General features: G+C 37.3%; 1 protein-coding gene across 7 annotated transcripts in view; it reads left to right on the top strand.

The window, feature by feature from the left end:
- Positions 1 to 21,375, top strand: part of ZC3H7B (zinc finger CCCH-type containing 7B) — a 50,848-nt gene that overhangs the window by 10,777 nt on the left and 18,696 nt on the right. For 4 of the 7 annotated variants that reach the window (XM_087934750.1, XM_087934744.1, XM_087934745.1 and 1 more), the window contains exons 4-13: positions 2,264 to 2,461; positions 7,243 to 7,401; positions 12,153 to 12,233; positions 12,509 to 12,565; positions 14,656 to 14,692; positions 15,394 to 15,653; positions 17,307 to 17,655; positions 18,604 to 18,662; positions 19,509 to 19,674; positions 19,751 to 19,912. In XM_087934750.1, coding sequence (XP_087790876.1) covers positions 2,264 to 2,461; positions 7,243 to 7,401; positions 12,153 to 12,233; positions 12,509 to 12,565; positions 14,656 to 14,692; positions 15,394 to 15,653; positions 17,307 to 17,655; positions 18,604 to 18,662; positions 19,509 to 19,674; positions 19,751 to 19,912 — 1,528 coding nt within the window. The remainder of the gene's footprint in view (positions 1 to 2,263; positions 2,462 to 7,242; positions 7,402 to 12,152; positions 12,234 to 12,508; positions 12,566 to 14,655; positions 14,693 to 15,393; positions 15,654 to 17,306; positions 17,656 to 18,603; positions 18,663 to 19,508; positions 19,675 to 19,750; positions 19,913 to 21,375) is intronic. The other 3 variants (XM_087934746.1, XM_087934749.1, XM_087934747.1) reach the window with 1 other exon arrangement.

The following is a 21,375-nucleotide window of genomic DNA, read 5'->3' as shown; positions in this document are numbered from 1 at the left end:
TGAGCATAGTTTTATATGGAAAAATCAGCAATCCTCAGCTCTATTTGAATCTTCAGCAGTGTTTCACTAAGGAAAGTTGTGTTTATTTATAACATTTTGCAGCTTTTGATTATCATAAAAATAATCTCCAAACTGGCCTTGCACTTTATTTTTACAGGAGACCATGTTTGTATATTTTATTTATTATAAATATTTTATTCAGGCTTACTCATTATTACAACATCTACAGAAATAACAATGAATTAAAATATATTGTTAAACACAACTATCTTAACTGCAGAACAAAAAAATACACAGTAGTGAAGCAGATATGAAGTGTAGGATCAGTAATGAGATGGCCCCGCTGAAGAAAAGTTTATGCATTTTTGGAAATACAGCAGAGAAAAGACTGTATAGACCTCTCAGGAAGAAGCATTAAAATATAGAGGCCGATACTAAGAATTGCTTGCTGTTTGGGTTAAGTTATTATTAACTGGATTGGATCCTCTGGCTTACCTGAACTGAGAATTGTTAACTTTTCTGACAAGGATTTTTTTCATTCAGCCTAGTAGGAAAAATAGAAAAGGAAGCTTTGGATCTTCCTATTCAAAGTCAGCAATTTAGAATGTAGCAATTATTGTGCCCATCCCTGAAATGAAAAAGATCAGAATGAAGATGGTTTTAATGTGGAATCTTTCGTGCTGTTTGATCTTAGTTGTTTGCTTGCAGTGTTTTGTTACCTGATTAAATAACTTCAATGCTAGTGAGTGTCAGGTTTGTTCCGTGCTTATATACAGTAGCTTGCCCTGCCAGTGTGGCTTCTTGATTAGATTTTCTGCTTGATTCATCCCTGAGCTATACATATTATCTTCTATTGGATGATTTTAATGAGAATTTCCATTTTTAAACCAATGATGCCACTTTAAATACAAGCAACCCTCGACTTAGAATGGCAGTTGGGACTGGAATTTCCATTACAAAGTGATATGGTTTTAAAGTGACAGCAATCCAGCAGGGAAGGTCACAAATGATGGTGGTTGTAACCATGGTGGTAAGTGCAAGCTGATTGCCAAGCACCAGATTACGATGTGGGATGAAGTAATGCTAGGACAGCTGGAGTTCCAAGAATTTGTCATAACTACGATTTGTTCAACACCATCGTAACTTCAAATGGTTGTAGGATTAGGGTTAACCCCCAGTCCATGGACCGGCACTGGTCTGTAACATGCCAGAAACTGGGCCATGGAAACAAGTGAAGCCCCATCGGTGGGCAGCAGATGAAACAAGACCCCCTCCAGTCCATGGAAAAACCTCTCTCCATGGAACTGGTCCCTGGTGCTCAAAAGGTTGGGGGTCACTGGGTAAGACTATTATATTTGGAAAATAAGACAACTATCAAACAGCCAGTATTTTGAAAAATCAAATCCATCAACTAAAGCAAACAAGTTCCTATCGGTTGAAGAAAACATTGAGTTCAGTATATGTTATAAGCTGAATGCTCAATGCAGAGAAGATGGTTTCACCTGAGCCTTCTGTTTGGATATTGTTAGGCAGACCCTATGTATTCCTGCCCCTTCCTTGTTTTTCTTCCTTTCTCTTAAGCACTGTCCTCATCCTTTTATAAAACGTGAAGAATAATTGAAACCCAGTATCTGCAGCAGGGCTGTCAAGCTCAAGGCCCACAGGCTGGATGCATCACATGTTGGCCATGCCCACGCCTGGTTTAGCGAAGGGAGAAAAAGTCCCAATATGTCATGTGACGCCACCGTGATGACTTGAGTTTGACACCCCGATATGCAGTATGGAGACTGCTCGGTGCTTCAATCAGTCAAGCAAAATACTCCAGTTTTTAAGTCAGAAATTTGTTAGAGGAACCCATTTTCCTAATGGCCCTGAGGTTCAAGTGACATGTATATCAACTAGTTTTCAACCACTTTACCATGTTTAAAAAAAAAAATCAAGAGGCTTTTTGAACAACCAAAGTGATTTCTGTCTAATCATATCTCTCAGGATGTAGATGGTTTATGAAATGATTTTAATAGCAGTAGTGTGCCATATTAAAAATTAGGATTTGTTACATCTGGTCTTTATTGTGTAAAAAGAGCATCATGTTACAAAAAGAAGATAGATCTACAACAGACTTCAATAGTATAATTTATTATTTAGTGCTATTGAGCCATTACTCCAAAGAATAATATGTTAAAATGTTGTGGAGGGAACCATAAGTGAAAATTGAAAGTAATTATTAAGTTTTGAGTCCTACTCTTCACATTCTTCTCTGTAGGCTTTTTTACAAAAATTGGTGCAAAACTTACTTGCAGAGGGCAATGATTTATTCAGAGAGAAGGATTATAAGTTGGCACTGGTGCAGTATGTTGAAGGGTTGAATGTGTCTGAATATGCAGCTTCAGATGAAGTGAACATTCCTGCGGATCTTTTATGCAAACTACATGTCAATCGAGCTGCCTGCTATTTTGCTATGGTGAGTACCCCTTTGACTGTCATATATCTATGTCACAGATACTTGTGGCTTACTGACTGCAATTGGAACCATCAACTCTGATACTAAGCAACACCATTATAAAATAAAATGTCATGTGACTGCACCTGACATACAACATCAGTTTGTCAGTTCTAGTTGTGGTTATTAAGTGAATCACTGGGGATCATTAAGTGCAGTATCAAGTGACTGATTTGTGACTTACTCTCGATTTCCCCATTGACTCTGCTTATCAGAAACAGTGAAGATTGCAAATGGCAATCAGGTGACCCTGAGACTCTGCAAACATTGCAAATGTGTACCCATTAACAAGCGTCCAAAGTGTAATCACATGACCACAGGGAAGCTGCAGAAGCTGTAATTTTGAGGACAAATTATGTACATCAAGTGGTCACTGAATGAGTGGTCGGTAAGCAAGGGGTACTTAATAACTTGATAAATCCAACTTTCACATCCATAGAATGTCACAGAGAAAATTAGTGCATGCATGATTTGGACCTTTAGAAGATAGAAGAAGGGGAGGCCACTTTTGCACATTTATAGTCAAAGCCACAAAACTTGAAAGCAAAGAGGAAGATAATTTGATCAAAGCAAATGGCAAGGTGACATCGTTAATTTTTCTCTTGGGTCTTTGTAAGATGAAAGGTCTATACAGACCTCGACTTACAACCATTTATTTAGTGATCATTTGAAGTTAATAATGGCAATCAAAAAAAGTGGCTTTTGACCATTTTTTACACTTAACTGTTACAGCATCCCCATGATCACATAATCAAAATTTGGATGTTTGGCCACTGGTTCTTATTTATGAACAGTGTCATGCCGTGTCATGTGTTCACCTATTGCAACCTTCTGACCAGCAAAGTAAATGGGGAAGCCAGATTTACTTAATGACCAAGTTTCTAACTTAACAACTGCAGTGATTCACTTAACAACTGTGGCAAGAAAGGTAATAAAATAGCACAAAACTCACTTTGCAATTGTCTCGCTTACCAACAGCAATTTTGGGCTCAGTTGTCATCAGTCGAGGACTACATATACTTACATGTACTGTACTGTGTTTGTGAGAGAAATATACAGCTACTATGCCAAAGCTGCTTTTCTTTTTTTATTTAATAAAGTTTTATTGAGTTTTAACAAAACAAATAAAACATCTTATTTGAGTACAGCATCGTTCCGGGTTATCATATTTCCATACAGACACAATTTTATATGCATATTCATCTTATGTATTCAACTTCATATCTTATTACTCTTTTTCCAACTTCTCACTATTTCTCCCTTTACTTCTCTTAATTTTCTTTAATGGTTATCTCATTTTCTTCTTATTCTATTGTATTTCTTTTATCTAAATTTCTATATCTTTTTATTCATTGTACTTATACTTTCGTCTGTCTTGTTTGCAATTTCATATGTTCTCTTCCAACATTCTTAAGAAGCAAAAATCCCCCTATGATTGCCAATCGAAGTGCAACACCTTTGTTATTGTCATATGAAATCTCATTAAACATTGAATTTGTGCATTCCAAATTATAACATTCAAATTTCTAATACCTATTTTATATCATGTAGATCTCATCATTCAGACTCTGCTTGGTACTTCCCCTTGAAAATGTAAAAAGAAAAATTCTAAAAACATAGCAAAAACAACATTAGTAAACAAAATAGTTATTCAAAATCATTCTAGTACTGGTATGAACCTTGTAAATCTTTCACGTTTCTTTTCAATATCTATCAATCTTTGAGAACAATTGAAATGTTTCCCTCCTTCATTATTACTTAACTGTTAATAAGCATACTATTGGATAGCCATACAGTTTTATCTTATAAATTATTTACTATTAATAAGCAAAATAATTATTCAAATTCATTCTAATAGCTGGTATAAATTTCCAGCTGCTTTTCCAGGAGGCAACTGGGCTTTCTTGTTTTCTTTGAAGACTTTTCACTTCTCATCCACGAAACTCTTCAGCTCTGACAGGATAGTGGGGAATGGAAGGATTTATATTCATTGCAGACAGCTGTCATGTGCATTCTTTTAGAGAGACCTTGAGGTCACTTGGAACTTTATCTATGTCCTCAGGGTCACCTGAGTAGTGCAAATGGGTGTGGAGCCTTCTTGGCTGTAGGATGTTTTCTGCCCTGTGTCCCTTTCCTGTTGAAGACAGGCACAGGCTGTTGGGATGAGTTGGTGTTGTTTGCATCTCTCAAACTGAAGCACAAATGGTACCTGCAGTCTGCAATTTTTCTGGAAATCTGTTCATACTCCCGCACGATTTGAAGGATGTTCATCCCAAAGTGCCTAGCTAAATGTCTATGGAGTTCTCAGTCTTCCAGGTCATGGCTGTCCCAAAGGTGTTTTTCAGGAGGCAATGGGACAACCATGACCTGGATGACTGAGAATCTCCATTGATATTTAGCTATGTACTTTGGGATGAACACCCATCAAATGGTGCAGGAATAAGAATGGATTTCTAGAAAAAAATCTACTTTCTAAAAGAATGCAAATGACCAGCTATCTGCAAGGAATATAAATCCTTCCATTCTCCACTATCCAGTCAGAGCTGAAAAATGAGATATGAAACGTCTTCAAAGAAAAACAAGAAAGTCCAGTTGCCTCTTGAAAAAGCACCTTTGGGAAAACCATGACCTAGATGACTGAGAATCTCCATAGACATACTATCAATTACTGTCTATTACCTGGTTTCAAGTTTTTTATTTTATTTTGTAATATATCCACATCAATGTGTGAACAGTGTGGCACCTGGGTGTCATACATTTTAGTACAAATAAAAATAGCGATATTAATCATATTTACATTACTCAAGCTTATGTAGTGCTAGTGTTAATACACATATTTGTATTAAATTATAGTTTCATTATTTAGTTATTCAATATTTCAATAAGTTATTCCAATGCCAAACACAATATTGTTTAAACATACATAATAATACCATCATTCAATTTCTAATCTTCTCTTTATCATTAGTTTTGTCTTATTGTATAAAAATGTGTATACTAATATCCCCCTGTCTTATTTCTAACCCTATTCTAACTTTTAATCATTTCACCATTATATTTAAAAACAAATCCTTTCTATCCGTCATCTCTTTTTTGCTTTAAAGCTTTAATTGTTCATTTTTTAACTTGCCTCCCGTATTCTCTCTTGGATCTTTATTCCTATCTGCATCTACGTCTTGACTATTCATTTTAAACATTTCTCCCATCTCTGCCCTTTTCCATTGTCTAGCTTTTAAAATATCTACCCATGCCCCTATCTTTTTAAATCTCTTAAAATGTTTTCCTCCTGGTTTATTTCATCAGTCATAGTTGTTTTTGTTATTGTCTCCTTATCGTCTTGTTTTGTTTGCTGGTTAATCTGTTCTGCTTTTTCATCTGCTCTTTCAATTCCTCCTTCCTCCTTTTCCTGGGCGTCTTGGTCACCATTGTCCATTGTATAATATCTACCAGTTTTTTGTCTATGCCGTGCATTAAGCTCTTAATCTCCTTGTGGTTTCTTATCAGAATGTCCTTGATGCTTTGAAACATTGATGACATTTCTTCCCAAGTTCCACTTAATTCCTCCTGATGGAGCATCTTGTCTTATTTTAATAAGTCCTGCTCTTGTCCAGTGATCCAAAAACCATATATTCAAGATTAAAGTTACTCCCCCCAAAAAAATTCAATGTTCACAAATTTTGTATTCCATAGTTAATCAATCTGTTCCTTTAGAAAGTCCCAGAAGCTTTCCAGAACCTCCTTAAATCCCCTTTATGCATTCAGTCTTGTATTATGCCATTCAGGGATGTCTTTAATGAAGATATCTTCCTTATTATCTTATTTAAATCTCCCGTAGCCATGTCCTAGATGCATAAAACATATCCTTGTCAAAATTTTCTAGGATTTAAGAATATGTTATACTTTCCTTTCATCAGCAGATGGCACTCTCAGTTTAGATTTCAATGTTAACTAGGTTTAGTCAAATAATAAGTCAACATTTAGAAACAAAGTTAGTTTTTTAGTTTTAATTCCAATATTTTTTAAAAGCCTTTCCAAAACAACACCTGCTCAGTTTAAAAGTCCAATTTTCTGTACTTTTAACAGGTTTTTTTTTTTTTTTGGCTTTTCTCCCCTTGATTTTTTTCTTTCAATTCTGAAGTTTTTCTCAAAGTGCTTGGTCACTGCTTTTAGCAAATAGTTGTGAGCCTCTCTTTTCCTGGATTTTTTTCCTTTTGGGGTTGAGTTTTAAATAGAAAAGAATCATCTCACCCAGTTGCAGACACTGTTCACTAACTCCACTCCAGCACCAGTCTTAGGTGTTCCTTGGCTGCCCCAACTTTGTGGCAGCCATCTTTAGACTGCCTCTTCTCCTCATCGTGGCTGAGAGGGAAGGAAAACCTTGGGTCCAGCAGAAGAGTTGCAACTCTCTGTGGTCTCCTAGGCCGCCCCTCTTTGCTTTGCCTCCCCTACAGGGCGGCTTTGGCTTCTTTTGGAGCCTACCAACGGGGAGAATTTGGCATGGGAGCGCGGAAACCCACTCTTTGTGTCCAGTCTCACTGTGACATCAGCCGGGAGTTCCCTACCTGAAAGCCATATTGTTAGATGCTTCTGATAGAACCCTCATCTATTTAGGATTTTCTTTGCTCCTTTTTCCCCTTACCAAGAGTCCATAAGAATAGTGAATTAATTCACTTTTTTGGGTGGGTATGAGAGTTCTGTTTGTGTTAAAGTTCTCATGATCACATTTATTAATTATCTAAAAGGGTTTATATGAAAAAGCTTTAGAAGATAGTGAGAAGGCTCTGGGATTCAACAAGGAGAACATCCGTGCTCTCTTTCGGAAGGCCCACTGCTTAAGTGAGCTAGGAAGACACAAGGAAGCTTATGAATGTAACAGCCGCTGTTTGCTCTCACTCCCACATGTAAGTAGTAATTTCCTCTTTTCTAAATAATTTTGTATTATTAATAGAAAAACAGGTGAATGTTTTAAATGACTAAAATGATTATAGCATATTTTACAGGTAGTCCTTTAGTTTCAACAGCGTTTACGACCAGAATTGCCATTACTGAGTGATGTGGTTGTAAAGCACAATATCATGTGACTGCCTCACTAACAGTGACACTCTGGGTCATCTCATTTGTCGTTGTAACCAAAAAACATATGGGTCATTAAGTGAGAAGGAGGGAGGGAGTCTCAGACAAGGAGTGTGGGAGGGTAGGCCCAGTCAGGCTGGGTGAACTCAGAGAGGCTGGGAAAGAGGGTGTGGGGCATGTGCCTGTATGCAAATGCAGGGAGCCATAGGGAAGGAAGGTGCTGGTGGCCCCATGTCTTATGTATGAGCCTGTGGAGGCAGATGGAGGTCACTGGTGGGTGGGTGCCTATGCATGAACACAGGGAGACTAGAGAAGGAGGGCACAAGTGGGTGCAGAGGGAAGAAGGGTGGCAGTATGTGAATGTGAAAGGCTGGTGGGAAGACTTACCTGAGTGACTGGTAATATTTCCTCTGCCTTCCCCATTGACTTTTATTGCGGAAAACCAGAATGTTGGCAATGGCTATCACAGGACTGTAGGATGCTGCAAGCAGTCACAAGTGCGCATTGTTTATCAAGTGTTTGAACTTTGTTCACAAGACTGCTGATGCACTGCAACAGCTAGAACTTTGATATGTTTTTGTTCAGTGGTAATGTGATCATGATTTGTAGCCTTCACTGCCAGCTGCCAATAAGCAAAGTCAGTGGGGAAGTTGGCAGGAGATTGTAAGGTCCCCACTTATGCTACATCTGGGTAGTCTTCACCAAATGATGGCGACTGGGACTGCTGGAACTGCAGTTATGAAACATCATGCCATGTAACTGCATTACTTAGCAATGGAGTTTCTGGTCCCAATTACTGTTGCGTTAGCAAATGTATTGTAAATATTTATAACAATGTTATATCTTTTATGCCTGCAGTATTAAATTTTAAAAAGTCTGAAATCTGGTTCCAATGAATAAACTCTGTTATTACAATTACACTCTATATTGATAATGAAATTAGAATAGAATAGAATAGAATAGAATAGAATAGAATAGAATAGAATAGAATAGAATAGAATAGAATAGAATAGAATAGAATTCTTTATTGCAAAGTGTGATTTGACACACAAGGAATTTGTCTTTGGTGCATATGCTCCCAGTGTATATAAGAAGAAAAAAAATACATTCATCAAGAATCATAAGATACAACACACTGATAATCATAGGTTAGTAATAAATAAGCAGTCAAATCATACTCGGAAACAAATGAAACAATATAAATCATAGAGATACAAGCAAAAAGGTTATAGTCATAAGTGGAAGGAGATAGGTAATAGGAAGGATGAGAAACAATTTTTGTCCAGGATGTGAGGGGACTGTAGATATTTTCAATAGCCCTCTTTTTGGCTTGTGCAGTATATACAGGTCCTTAATTGAAGGTAGGTTGGTTGGTAGCAATTGTTTTTTCTGTAGCTCTAATTATCCGTTGAAGTCTGTGTCTGTCTTGTTTGCTTGCAAAACCAAACCAGACAGTTAATAAAGGTGCAGATGACAGACTCAATAATTCTTCTGTAAAACTGAATCAGCAGCTCCTTGGCCAGTTTGAGCTTTCTGAGTTGGTGCAGAAAGAACATTCTTTGTTGTGCTTTTTTGATGATGTCCATTTTAAGTTTTGAGATATGGTAGAACCTAGAAACTTGAAGGTCTCTACTGTTGATACTGTGTTGTCAGGTATTGTAAGAGGCAGTAGTATAGGAGGTTTTCTCCTAAAATCTACCACCGTTTCTACGGTTTTGAGTATGTTTAGTTCAAGATTGTTCCAGTCACACCACTAGGCTAGTTGTTCAACAACAACAACAACAACCCGTGTCTGTATGCAGATTCATCATTGTCTGGAATGAGACCAATCACTGTTGTATTATCTGAAAACTTCAGTACTTTAACAGTACTTTTACTTTGCTGCTTCCTATCTGTTAGGAAGCTTATGATCCATTTACAAGTGTGGTCAGGTACAGCTAGCTGATTTAGTTTAGTTAAAAGAATGTCTGGAATGATGGTATTAAATGCTGAGCTGAAGTCTACAAAGTGGACCCTTACATAGGTCTTTGGAAATTCAAGATGCTATATGATGTTGTGAAAAGCCATATAAACAGCATCATCTGCCGATCTATTTGCTCAGTAGGCAAATTGTAAGGGTCTAACAGGATCTGGGATGGTTTTCAGATAATGAAATATTTGGAGCAAAAAAAAATCTGTTGATGACATACTTTATTTATTTATTTATTTGATTTGTCAATCGCTTACAAGATAATAGGTATAAGTATATACATAGTTATGAATACATGAAATGGGTACATATAAGAAAAATAAAAGAAACAATAGGACAGGGACAGTAGGCACATTGGTGCGCTTATGCACACCCCTACAGACCTCTTAGGAAAGGGGTGAGGTCAATAGTAGAAAGTCTAAGGTTAAAGTTTTGGGGTTTGGGGAAGAAACCACAGAGTCAGGTAGAGTATTCCAGACATTGACCACTCTGTTGCTGAAGTCGTATTTCCTGCAATGAAGTTTCGTGCGATTAACCTTGAGTTTGTATCTATTGTGTGCTCTTGTATTATTTTGGTTGAAGCTGAAGTATTCATTGACAGGTAGGACATTGCAGTGTATGACTTTATATTCTATACTTAGATCGGACCAAAGGCTGCGTAGTTCTAGGTTTTCTAGGTCTAGCATTTCGTGTCTGGTGGCATAAGGTATTCTGCAACGATTAGAGGAGTGGAGAACTCTTCTTGTAAAATATTTCTGGACTTTCTCAACTGTGCTAATATCAGATGCGTAATGTGGGTTCCAAACTGATGAGCTGTATTCGAGTATTGGTCTAGCAAATGTTTCGTATGCTCTAGTTAGTAGTGTGATACTACCAGAGAAAAAGCTATGTAGGATTAGGCTAAAACTCTTAATGCCTTTTTAGCTATGTAGTTACAGTGGACTCTAGCACTTAGATCATTAGAGATGAGTATTCCAAGGTCCTTTACAGAGCTTGGATCATCAACAAGGTCTTGACTATTCAGCTTGTATTTTATTTTCTGGTTTTTTTTTGCCAATATGTAAGACAGAGCTTTTATTTGTTGAGATTTGAAGTTGTTGCCATTTGTTTGACCATTCTGATACATAGTCAAGATCTTTTTGAAGGGTAGCAGTATTGTCTGTGGTATTGAACAGCTTTACATCATCAGCGAAGAAAACGCAGTTGCTCTTAATATGATCACAGTGGTCATTTATGTAGAGTATGAAGAGAGTTGGTCCTAGAACACTGCCTTGGAGGACACCACTATTGACAGGTACAGAATTTGATAGGACACTCCCAATTTTGATCACTTGTTGTCTGTTTGACTGGAATGCTTCTATCCAGTTGTTCAGTTGTCCAGAGATACCATAAGATTTTAGTTATAGGAGTAGTTTGTCATGTACCACTGAGTCAAAAGCTTTACAGAAGTCTGTAGATTGCGTCTATTGTTTTGCCCTGATCGAGTTGTGTAGTCCATATGTTTTTGCAATGTAAGAGTTGCAGATTACATGATAGTTTTTTTCTGAAACCAAATTGTTTATTGGAAAGTAGGTTGTTTGTCTCTAAGTGGAGGATAATGGATTGGTTAATAATTGATTCCATGACTTTACAGCTGACGCAGCATAAAGAGATTGGTCTGTAATTTTCAACTAGGCTGGGGTCTCCCTTTTTGAAGATGGGGATGACCGTGGCTTGTGACCATAGGTTAGGCAAGGAGCTGGTCCTGAAAGATTTTTCAAAGATTATGCTTAGAGGTTCTGCTATGGCAGTGGATAGCTTTTTTAAGAAGTAGGCACATATTCCGTACAGTCCAATAGATAGAGGTGGTTTTAGATTGCATAGTGCTTTTTCAAGCATTATAACTTTTGTACCTATTACAATTTCTAATTAATTTTACAGTGTGTCAGAAATTCATTTCATAAGAATGCAAAGGTTTTTTTTATGGTGATAAAAAATGTTAATAGGAGCTACCTAAAAGTTCAGTTGAATTAAAAGAACAAAGGATAGAACAATTCAAAATTAGGTAAAACTTGTTTCACTGTGTATGCTATGGGCTTTGTTTAAAAAAAACAATCATAATTATTGCAAATAATACAAGATTAAATTATTTACTTTTTGTACTTTTCACTGCCAATAAAATAGATGACATCAGTTTCGTATTATCTGTGACCACCATATCTGGAAATAATGGTAATCCTCAACTTACAACCACCATTGGGATCAGAATTTCACTGCTAAGCAAGGCAGCTAATAAGTCACACCTATTTTGCTATGGTTGTTAAGTGAATAATGCATTTGTTAACCAAATCCAGCTCTCCCGTCCTCTGTTGACTCTCTTTGTCGAAACCTTACTGGTAAAGTTGCAAATGGCAATAATATAACCACAGGACACTTCAGTCATTGTGAATATATGCTGCTTGCCAAGCACCTGAAATTTGATCACACATCCTTAGAAATGCTGCGATGGTTATGAGGACTGGTCCAAGTCACTTACTGGTTGTAAGCTGATGCCCTTGTAATTTTAGTTGCAAAACGAATAATTGCAAGTTGAGGACTATCTGTAATCTGTAATTGTTTTCTCTACTGAAGGATGAAAGTGTGGTCCAGTTGGGTCAGGACCTTGCACAGAAGTTAGGATTAAGAGTCCGGAAAGCATATAAGAGGCCTCAGGTATGATATTTGCATCCTACTTCTCAGGACAGTACACATACTTTATTTTCCCTCCAATCCTGGAGCTTGAATCTTTTATATCATTTTATACCTACATAGTCCAATATTAGCTGAAAGTATTTGGTTTGTCGGCATTATTTATGGGTACAGCCAAACTAGACTATCTGTATATATTATATAGTTTTTCCTTCTTAAAGGTGATCTTTCTTTGAAAATGTGTCACTTATTCTTTTAAGTGTCTTAAATGTCTGCTACTTCCTCTCTCTTTGCATCAGGATTCAGAAACATTTTCTGTACTGAGTAATGGCCTGACATCTGCCTTACCAAATCAGGTATATCTTTATTGTTTAAACAGTTTCAATAGAATTGATGTAATGGATAACATGTTTTCCTGCTTATGTGAACATAATTTGTTATGTAAAGTTCTTTAAAATGTGGTTTAAAAAGGGCAAGAGGTAGCTATAGCAAAATGTTGTGTTTATGAAGTGCTGCACCATCCACCTGATGAGCATCTTAATGTTCCCCATTTATAACTATGCAGCTAGCCAAAATTTCCAGACATCCTTGTGGACAAAAATCTCAGAGGGAGAGTGAGCTATGTTTATTTTTTTTATTTAAAACAATTACATCCACTCATTTTAAAAGTAGTCTCAAGGAAACTCAACCAAATATATATAACTGTGTATATCTGCATTTTAATTTTCTAAATAATTTCTGAAGATTTTTAAATTTTTTAAAGTTATTAAAAGTAAAGATATTTAAGAGATGGATAACACCATCTCAGTCTTTATAAGATTAACTCTGTCTTATATGATTTGAACAAAAAAAATCCTTGTAAGAGCTGGCTTTTTGCTTTTCACTAAAATGATAAATAAAACTTTTTCACTAAAAATAACTAAAGCTTCAGGCCCAAGTACAGTTCTTGTTTACTGTAGGGAGTTCTTGACTTATGACCATTCAGCTGGCACTGAAAAAGTGACTTATGACTCATCCTTGCACTTAACAACTGTCACAACAACCCTGTGGTCACATGACCAAAATTCAGGTGTCCTAGGGTAACATGATTGTGAATTGCAACCTTTCCAGGGGGCTTACAGCAAACAAATACATTGAGAGAAGCCAGATTCACATAATGACCATGGTGATTTGATTAACAACCATAACAAAAAAAAGGGTGTAGATCAGAAGTGACTTGCGGAATGACTGCATTACTTAGCAACTGAAGTTCTGGTCCCATGTGTGGTCATAAGTTGAGGACTACCTGTAGATCTTACAGCAATAGAGTAAATTGGGAAGAATTCTATTGTTTTTAATGAGAATTTGTTATGATTACTAAAGGCTTGTTTTCAAGGCAAAGTCTAGAATACATGAATAGCAGTTAAATAGATTTGAGTTTAATTGAGATGCAAATGGGAAATCTTTGAGAACTGAGTATCTGCTGTCCTAAATGAAAGCTGGATAAAATGAAATAGTAAAATAGACTTAACTTTGTAACAATAAGCTTACCTTGAAAAGGTGGAAGTTTCAGATCTGGCTTTTTAAAAACCCACTTAGTTTATACAACATGGCTCTATCTATTGTCCCTTGGGTAGTAGCTTGGTAGATTTCACTGCCACCAGTCTTCCAGAACGTGTTCATTCCCATAATATTAATGTGTAAAAGAGAGGGGCCTTCCATGTGATTGTCGTTTCTGGTAAATTAGGGTTAAAAATGGAAATAATTAAATAATTTATGTAGTGTAATCTTTGCCCTTTTAGCATAAAAGCATACAATTAGTGTTTGGCTGTTCTTTTCTTTGAGAGAGAAATAAATTTTGTAAGAGAGAAAAGATTTTCTGCTTTCTAAGAATTATTGACTACTGGTGACAGTCAGAACAAATTCCTGTGGTTTTCTAGGTAATATTTTCAGAGTTGATTGGCTACTGCCTTCTTCCTAGGGCTGAGAGTGACCTAAATGTCAGTGATTGAAAGCATACAGCCCTGCCCTATTTGAAAGTTGGCAGCCTCATATATTAAAAACAAAATAATTTTTTTGTGGGTAATCGAAATGAAAAGATAACAAAGGATATATCTCAGCAAACATAATTCAAGTGTTAAGAACCTATGAAAGCCCACATCTATTAGGTGGACATATAAACTTCCTCCAGAGAGGTTAAGAGTAAGTAATTATTGCTATTTTCAGAAGAAGGTGGTTACATGGAATGGTGACAGCTGACTATTATTACAATAAAAAAAATCAGTTCTGCAGAATTATTAATTAGCATAAGATGCAGCCAATCACAATGGTACAATTCTCATTCTGAAGTATTTTTCATAGGGCATCCAATTTTGCATTTCTATAGATCTAGATTAGTTCTTTGTAAAAATTGGAAAAAGAAACTGAATTTGATCAACAGAATTGATTATTTTTTTTCCTGTTGCAGACCAATGGATTAGGCTCTATAGATGACATTGAAACAGGTAATGAATGCATTTATGCTTCTTCAATTCATAGTTATTCCCACCACCATCCTCAAACAGAACAAGAGGTTATACTTTCAGAAATAAATCTTCAAAATATTTGGTTGTCAGTTTAATTTGTCACTAAGGCATCTAACAGGAATAGCAGGAAATACCTGGGAAAAGACAAATCCTTTCTTTTTGAGAAGTCAACGCAGTTCTTTCAATTGTTCTCACTGATGCAACCAATACAGGCTGAAGTTTATAAATGTGAATAGTGACAATGATAAAGCCACTGCTAGAAACATCTGACCACCCTGATCACATCCATATAAGAATGGTTTGTAATTCTGAAAAGTGTGTTTGAATTGGACGTTGTGAGGCAGTTTCTAAGAGTATAATTCTAGCAAATAGGCTAATGAAGAATCTTTTCACAAAGATGAACAGCTTGTTTTGAGGATGAGAGAGATTATTAGTTGAGCAGTAGAGGAAATACTCTGCATTCAGAATGTTCTGTGTTCTGACTCTGGGCTCTTTGGCTTTTTTTAAAAAAGATGATACAAGCATCTCTCTCTCAGACTCTGGAGAGAGCTACTACTCCGAATAGTCAATGCTAAGATATGCAAATATATTACTATTTTACACTTGCTTTGTATTTTCTCTCTTGAATGCAATGCATGTAAGGGTAACCGTTAGCTGTAATCCCATACGTCATCTTCCAGATAGCTCTGTGGTCCTTCAGTGCATCGTCACTCCTAGTGTTCCTTCTGTCACTGCCAACGAAGCCAATGCCTTTCCATCAATTGACTTGGATACGAAAAGCCTGCCAACATCACTCCCTGCAACTAACCTGCTCCCTTCTACAGATGTGGCATCTATACCAGAGTCTGACAATGTAGACGACTTCACAGAAGGAGAAGTTCTTGGAGATGAACTAGACTCATTCCTGGATTCTATTGCAGATGGATCCCAGTACCCGCTAGTAAGAGTGACTTTTGTAGATGCTCCTCTGTTTCAGTCACTGCTCTCTTACCTCTTCATCTTAATAATTACAGGGTTTATTTAGTACATTCCATGCTCAACCCTCCATCACTGCTTTTTAAACTTCTCCCTTCTAAGTAATGAAGGACATTTGTGATATGTGTTATGTAATGAATTGTTTGTTATCTCAGAGAAAGAACTACTACAATCTTAATATTTGCAATAGTCTAAAAAGGATAAACAATTGAAGACTTTTAAGATTATATAGTTCCTCTCCTTAGCTCCCACTTTTTTGAGTATACAATTAATCTTATGATCACAATTGGCCCCAGAGCTTCTATCGCTAACTGGTACAACCTCAGCGAGACCTGAGAAAGAGGGTGTGAGAGGCTGGGGAAAGAATATGCTTCTTGGCTGCCACACCCTGGGAAGTCTCAGCAGCACAGTGCTAACTAGCCCCACCCAGGAAGCACAAAGGAGCTTTTTGGCATGCTGTGGCTCTTGTAAGAAGTCCCTGAGCTGCAATGCAGTGTCATTCATGAGACTGTAAAAGAATGGACATAGCTGGTTAAAGGTTACTAGGGCTTCCTCGTAACATTTTCCCCATTTCCCAAATTGTATTTAAAGGGGAGCTCTGATGTCTGGGATAGGGAAAATAATCACTTAATGATAGAGCGCACCTCCATTTGCATACACAAATTGCATGTTTCGGTCCCTAAGGCATCTCAGCCATTATTAAAAGCAGTAAACTTTGGACAAATGTAATAGGTTAGTTAGCTAAGTCTTTTGGAGCTCAATCTCAACAGTTTTTGTCTCATAGCCAAAAAGGCAGCCATAATAGTGATTCTTTTCCTTACATACTTCTTCATTAGAGCTGATCTGTCTCCAGGCTATTGCAGTTCTTATAAAAATGATCTGGAGTAGCTTACTGGTTGGATAAATGTTCAGGCTAATTATTTTTCTGCTGGTCTTTTGCTTGCTTTACTATGATTTTCCAGAGCTCTGTTCCCACTGGGATAGTTGGGCTATTGTGTACTTGGTTCCCTTTGTTCAGTTATGCTACTTATTTCAAGGTTGCTCTGAATACCTAGTTAGCTTTAATCATGGTTAAAATTAATGCCAGTATAAGCATAACCTTTTGTAGAACTGCACTTTGTATTCAGAGACAAAAGAGATTTCAGACTGTGCAGGATCATGAATGTAGCATTAGTCTGCAATTCTTAAAAGCAGCTGCACTTTTTTAAATTGAATAACAACCCTTCATAGTTGTTTCTCCATCCTTAGAAAAAGATACGGCTGGATAAGGAGTTACAAGCAGGTTATGCTCATATATTCTGAAACATGCTTTTGCCTTGAGTCCAAAGTGTTGGTTGCACACCCTAAGTCTTAAATAGCATTTCAGAAGCATTTGCTTAGTCAGTGCTTGATGTTCCTGCCACATTGGAAAAAGTAATATGTGGACTAATTTTAGAGCAAACTGGTTCCCTGTGACATTTTGTCTATCTGGCTACATCTTATCTTGCTTCACAGAGATGGTATGTAGAGGTGAATCTGTCATAATGTTCAGTGTGTCTGGAAAAGTGGAGTAGGAAAGTTTGAAACAATGTTTTTACTTCTTCCCTTTAATCATAACACATTTTATTTTTCCCCAAAGTCTCTTGTCCGTGGTGCCATTCCTACCAATCTGCCGAGTGAGGTGCCCCAGCTCATCCCTGTGTTTCCAGGGGGTACTCCACTTCTTCCTCCTGTGGTGACCACTAACATTCCAGTCTCCACCCCGCTGCCACCTGCTTCCTTTGGCCTAGTGATGGAGGCTACAAAGCAACTCTCTTCTTCATCTGTTTTGGATACCTTTGAAGCACCAGTGGGGGGCAGTGGCATGTCTCCTTTGGATTCCCTGGATTCACTAGATCTGCTCCCTTACACAGAGTCTCGGCTGGATATGTTAGATGCTTTTGGAACCAGCAGGGGATCATTGGATGCTTTAGATACCTTTATTGTTGGTAGGTATGGAGACTATTTAAGTAATGTTAGCTTGTGACACAGGAAAAGCCAGTTCGGTGTAGTGATTAAAGTGCTTGCCTAGAAACCAGGAAACTCTGAATTCATGTATGGCAGAGGTCTCCTACCTTTCTGGCTTTGTGGACCAGCGTGCGGGGGTGTGGGGGGAGAGGGGAAGAGGGTTTAGTGTGCGTTCACACACTGCTTTCACAAGTGCAGCACTTGCCCACCAGTTCCACAGACCAGGGTTGGAGACCTCTGAGGTAAGACAAATGGAGCTTCATGCCTGCCTGCTGCTGCACAACCCAGTTCCCAATGGGCTGAGGATTGGGGGTTTGGAACCCTTGCTTTATATTTATAGACAAATCTGAAAAAAATGCATGGTTTATAGCAGGAATGAATTGTCCTGGAAACATTAATATTTAAGGCAGGCTGTATCTCCCAGGATTGTTTGCCATTGACCATGCTGACTAGAATGCTAGTTGTTGTTCAGCAGTTTCACTCAAAGCATGGCAATAAATTTCTCTATAGAACTGAGCCACCAACAGTAGAAGAATCAAGGCCAAAACTTGGATAAATAAATTGTTCTTCTGTCAGATAAAAGAAAGCCTAATAATGAAGATAAGCCATTGATGATTCTAACAGTCCACCCCATTGTATGTGAGAAAATTTAAATATTACAACTCCTACCCCCACTGTTACGTGGAAATAGATTTCCTGCCATTCACTTTTTGGACTTGGATATGAAAGTCATTGCATTCTTTTCATTGTGGTCCCTTCTAGTTTCATGCTGTTGGATTCCAGAATTGGATTTCAGCCCTAAAATATGTGAAATTTGAGAAGTACAAAGAAAGGGCTTGTGTGTAGTACTGCTTCCATAATTAATAGGACATTGCATAATTGACATTCACATAAATCTTAAATTGTTTTTTTTTCCTCCCACTCTTTAGAAGAAACCAGCACCCAAGAACCACACCAACCTGCTGGAATTCAAAAGTCACTACCATTGGTGAGTAACCTTTTAACTTAATTGAGAAGAAGAGAAATGCCTATTAACTGTTTATATCCAGGTCCTCAATTTGATTAGCAAAATATTGCTATACTTCCATTTTTTTAAGTCACTTCCCAATCTATTCAAAATGTGTTGGAATGATCATAAATTGTCTTGAGTGATTTGACATTGGCTCAGTAAAGGAACAATTTCCTTTTGGGTCTAAACCATTTTATGACTAAACAAATGAACTTCGAAACCTTGCAGAAGGGGAATGTATATCTCTTGCTACTTAGTAGTTGCTAATACTTTCATAATAAATAAAAGCTCCTTTTTTGTGACATACTACATGTTGAAAATGAAGCAGGTTAAGTTGCTCATTATTGCTACAGGCAGTCTTTGACTTACAACAGTTCATTTACTAACCATTTGAAGTTACAACAGCATTGAAAAAACGACTTATAACAATTTTTCACACTTACAATCGTTGCAGCATCCCTGTGGTCATATGATCAAAATTCAGATGCTTGGCAACTGGTTCATATTAAGGTTGCAGTGTCTCAGGGCCATGTGATCACATTTTATGACATTCTGACAAGCAAATTGAATGGGGAAGATAGATTCACTTAATCGTGTTACTAACAACAACTGCTGTGATTCACTTAATAACCATGGCAAGAAAGGTGTAAATTGAGGCAAAACTTAACTGTCTTGTTTAGCAACAGAAATTTTGGGTTCAATTGCAATCGTAAGTCAAAGATTACCTATATTTTTGTTCATTTGAAAAATGAAGAATTCTGAGGAATGGTAAATGTAGTAGATGTTGCTGATCTCTAAGGAAGCTTATTTTATTGTCTTTTTCAGGCAAACCAAACTGGGCCAAGCACCTACACCCCAGTACCCAAAGTTGTAGAGCTGCTTATGTCTCAGCCAGAATTGGTGATGTCCAACACAACTCTGCTTGTGAAGAATCCCTTGGCGTCCACTCACATCTTCAAACAGGCCTGTCACATCTGCTATCCCAAAACAGGTCATCTGCTTATGATGAAGATGGCCTCAAATATTTAGCAAAATTGGACTCTTGTTAATATTGTCCTCTTTTATAGGTCCCAAAGCTGGTGATTATACTTATCGAGAAGGCATGGAACATAAGTGCAAGCGAGATATACTGCTGGGCAGGCGTCGTGTATCAGAAGATAAAACCTGGAAGAGAATTCGCCCACGTCCAACCAAGACAAACTTTGTGGGATCCTATTATCTATGCAAAGGTGAATTGAAGAAAGAGGGAAATGTAATAAAATGAAGACTGTTTCATGAAGGAAGAAAAGTTCTGTACAGGGTGGGCTGAAGAATGTGGGGAATTAACAGTCAACATTGTTAATTCTTGTCTACTTACTTAATCACTATGTTTACTGATTGTAGAGAATTTATAAAACTCCCTTAAAATTTCCAGGTATTAAAACATTTAAAACTTAAATTTGAAAGCAAAAAAAATATTCATGCTAGTGGTAAAATTGAAACATGCATAATGAGAACATTTGGGAAATATTCAACTGACCGTTCATCTAATGATCATGGTGAGATTTTCTTCCCACTGAAAGTAAATGCAAACAATAATAAATAGTCAATACTTTGTTGCCCTTGCATGATGATGCAAGGACTGACATTGGTGAAGTGGAAACCAATAATTCTTAGGTCTGACAGAACCATTGTAAGTGTTGAACAGGGACCTCCCAATCAAAAGACTAGGAAAAGAACGACCAAAAGTCTGACTCAAAAGATGAGAGGAAAAGTATTAGGATTTAAACCCTAAGGTCTGACACATATGTTTAGGACTTGATTTCTGTGTTCTGTGGTATTTTGAATTTATTTATTTGTATCCTGCCTTTAATATTTTTACAAATAACTCAAGGTGGAAAACACAATATCCCTCCCTCTTCCTATTTGCCTCCACAGCAACAGCCCTGTGAGGCGGGTTGAGCTGAGAGAAAATGACCAACCCAAGGTCACCCAGCTGTGTTTCATGGCTAAGATCGGATTTGAACGCATGGTCTTCCAGTTTCTAGTCTGGTGCCTTAATCATTAGACCCAACTAGTTCTACTGTACAGATCATCTGTTTGTATAAAATGTATTTCTTGTTTGCAGTGAAACAGCTTCTCTGCATGGGTGAAGTCAGCTTCTGCTGTTAGCAGCTACTCAGTGCAAGATTGAGTTCCAGGAGAACAAAGGTTTATTCCTGTGGTTGATATGAGATCTACATTTGCCTGAAGCAGCCAATTAGTATGTCTCAGTGTAGGGCAGGCTCTGTTACCATTAAATCCGTTCTTGCTTAATCAAACTGAATACAGGTAGACCTCGACTTACAACCATTTGTTTAGTGACCATCCAAAGTTACAACGACATTGAAAAAAAAAGACATGACCATTTTACAAACTTATGACTTGCAGCATTCCCATTATCATGTGATCAAGCAAAGTCAATGCGGAAGCCAGATTCACTTAAGAACCATGTTAATAACAACTGCAATGATTCACTTAACAACTATGACATCTATCTTGCTTAACGATAGAAATTCTGGGCCCAGTTGTGATCGTAAATTGAGGATTATCTGTAGTAATATCTTCAGTAAATTTCATCAGGGTCCTCGTTCATGAACTTTTCAATTTCTCTTTATCTATTTGTGAAGCTTGGGAGGGAGAGAAGGAAACAGTATAAGGGGTAGCAAGAGTT

This window comes from Pseudonaja textilis, chromosome 5, assembly GCF_049901715.1.
Source record: "Pseudonaja textilis isolate UNSWEBS1 chromosome 5, rPseTex1.2, whole genome shotgun sequence".
NCBI classification, from domain to species: Eukaryota; Metazoa; Chordata; class Lepidosauria; order Squamata; family Elapidae; genus Pseudonaja; species Pseudonaja textilis.
Note: the sequence above shows the minus strand (reverse complement) of the source record. Positions and strands in the feature narration are given on the sequence as shown.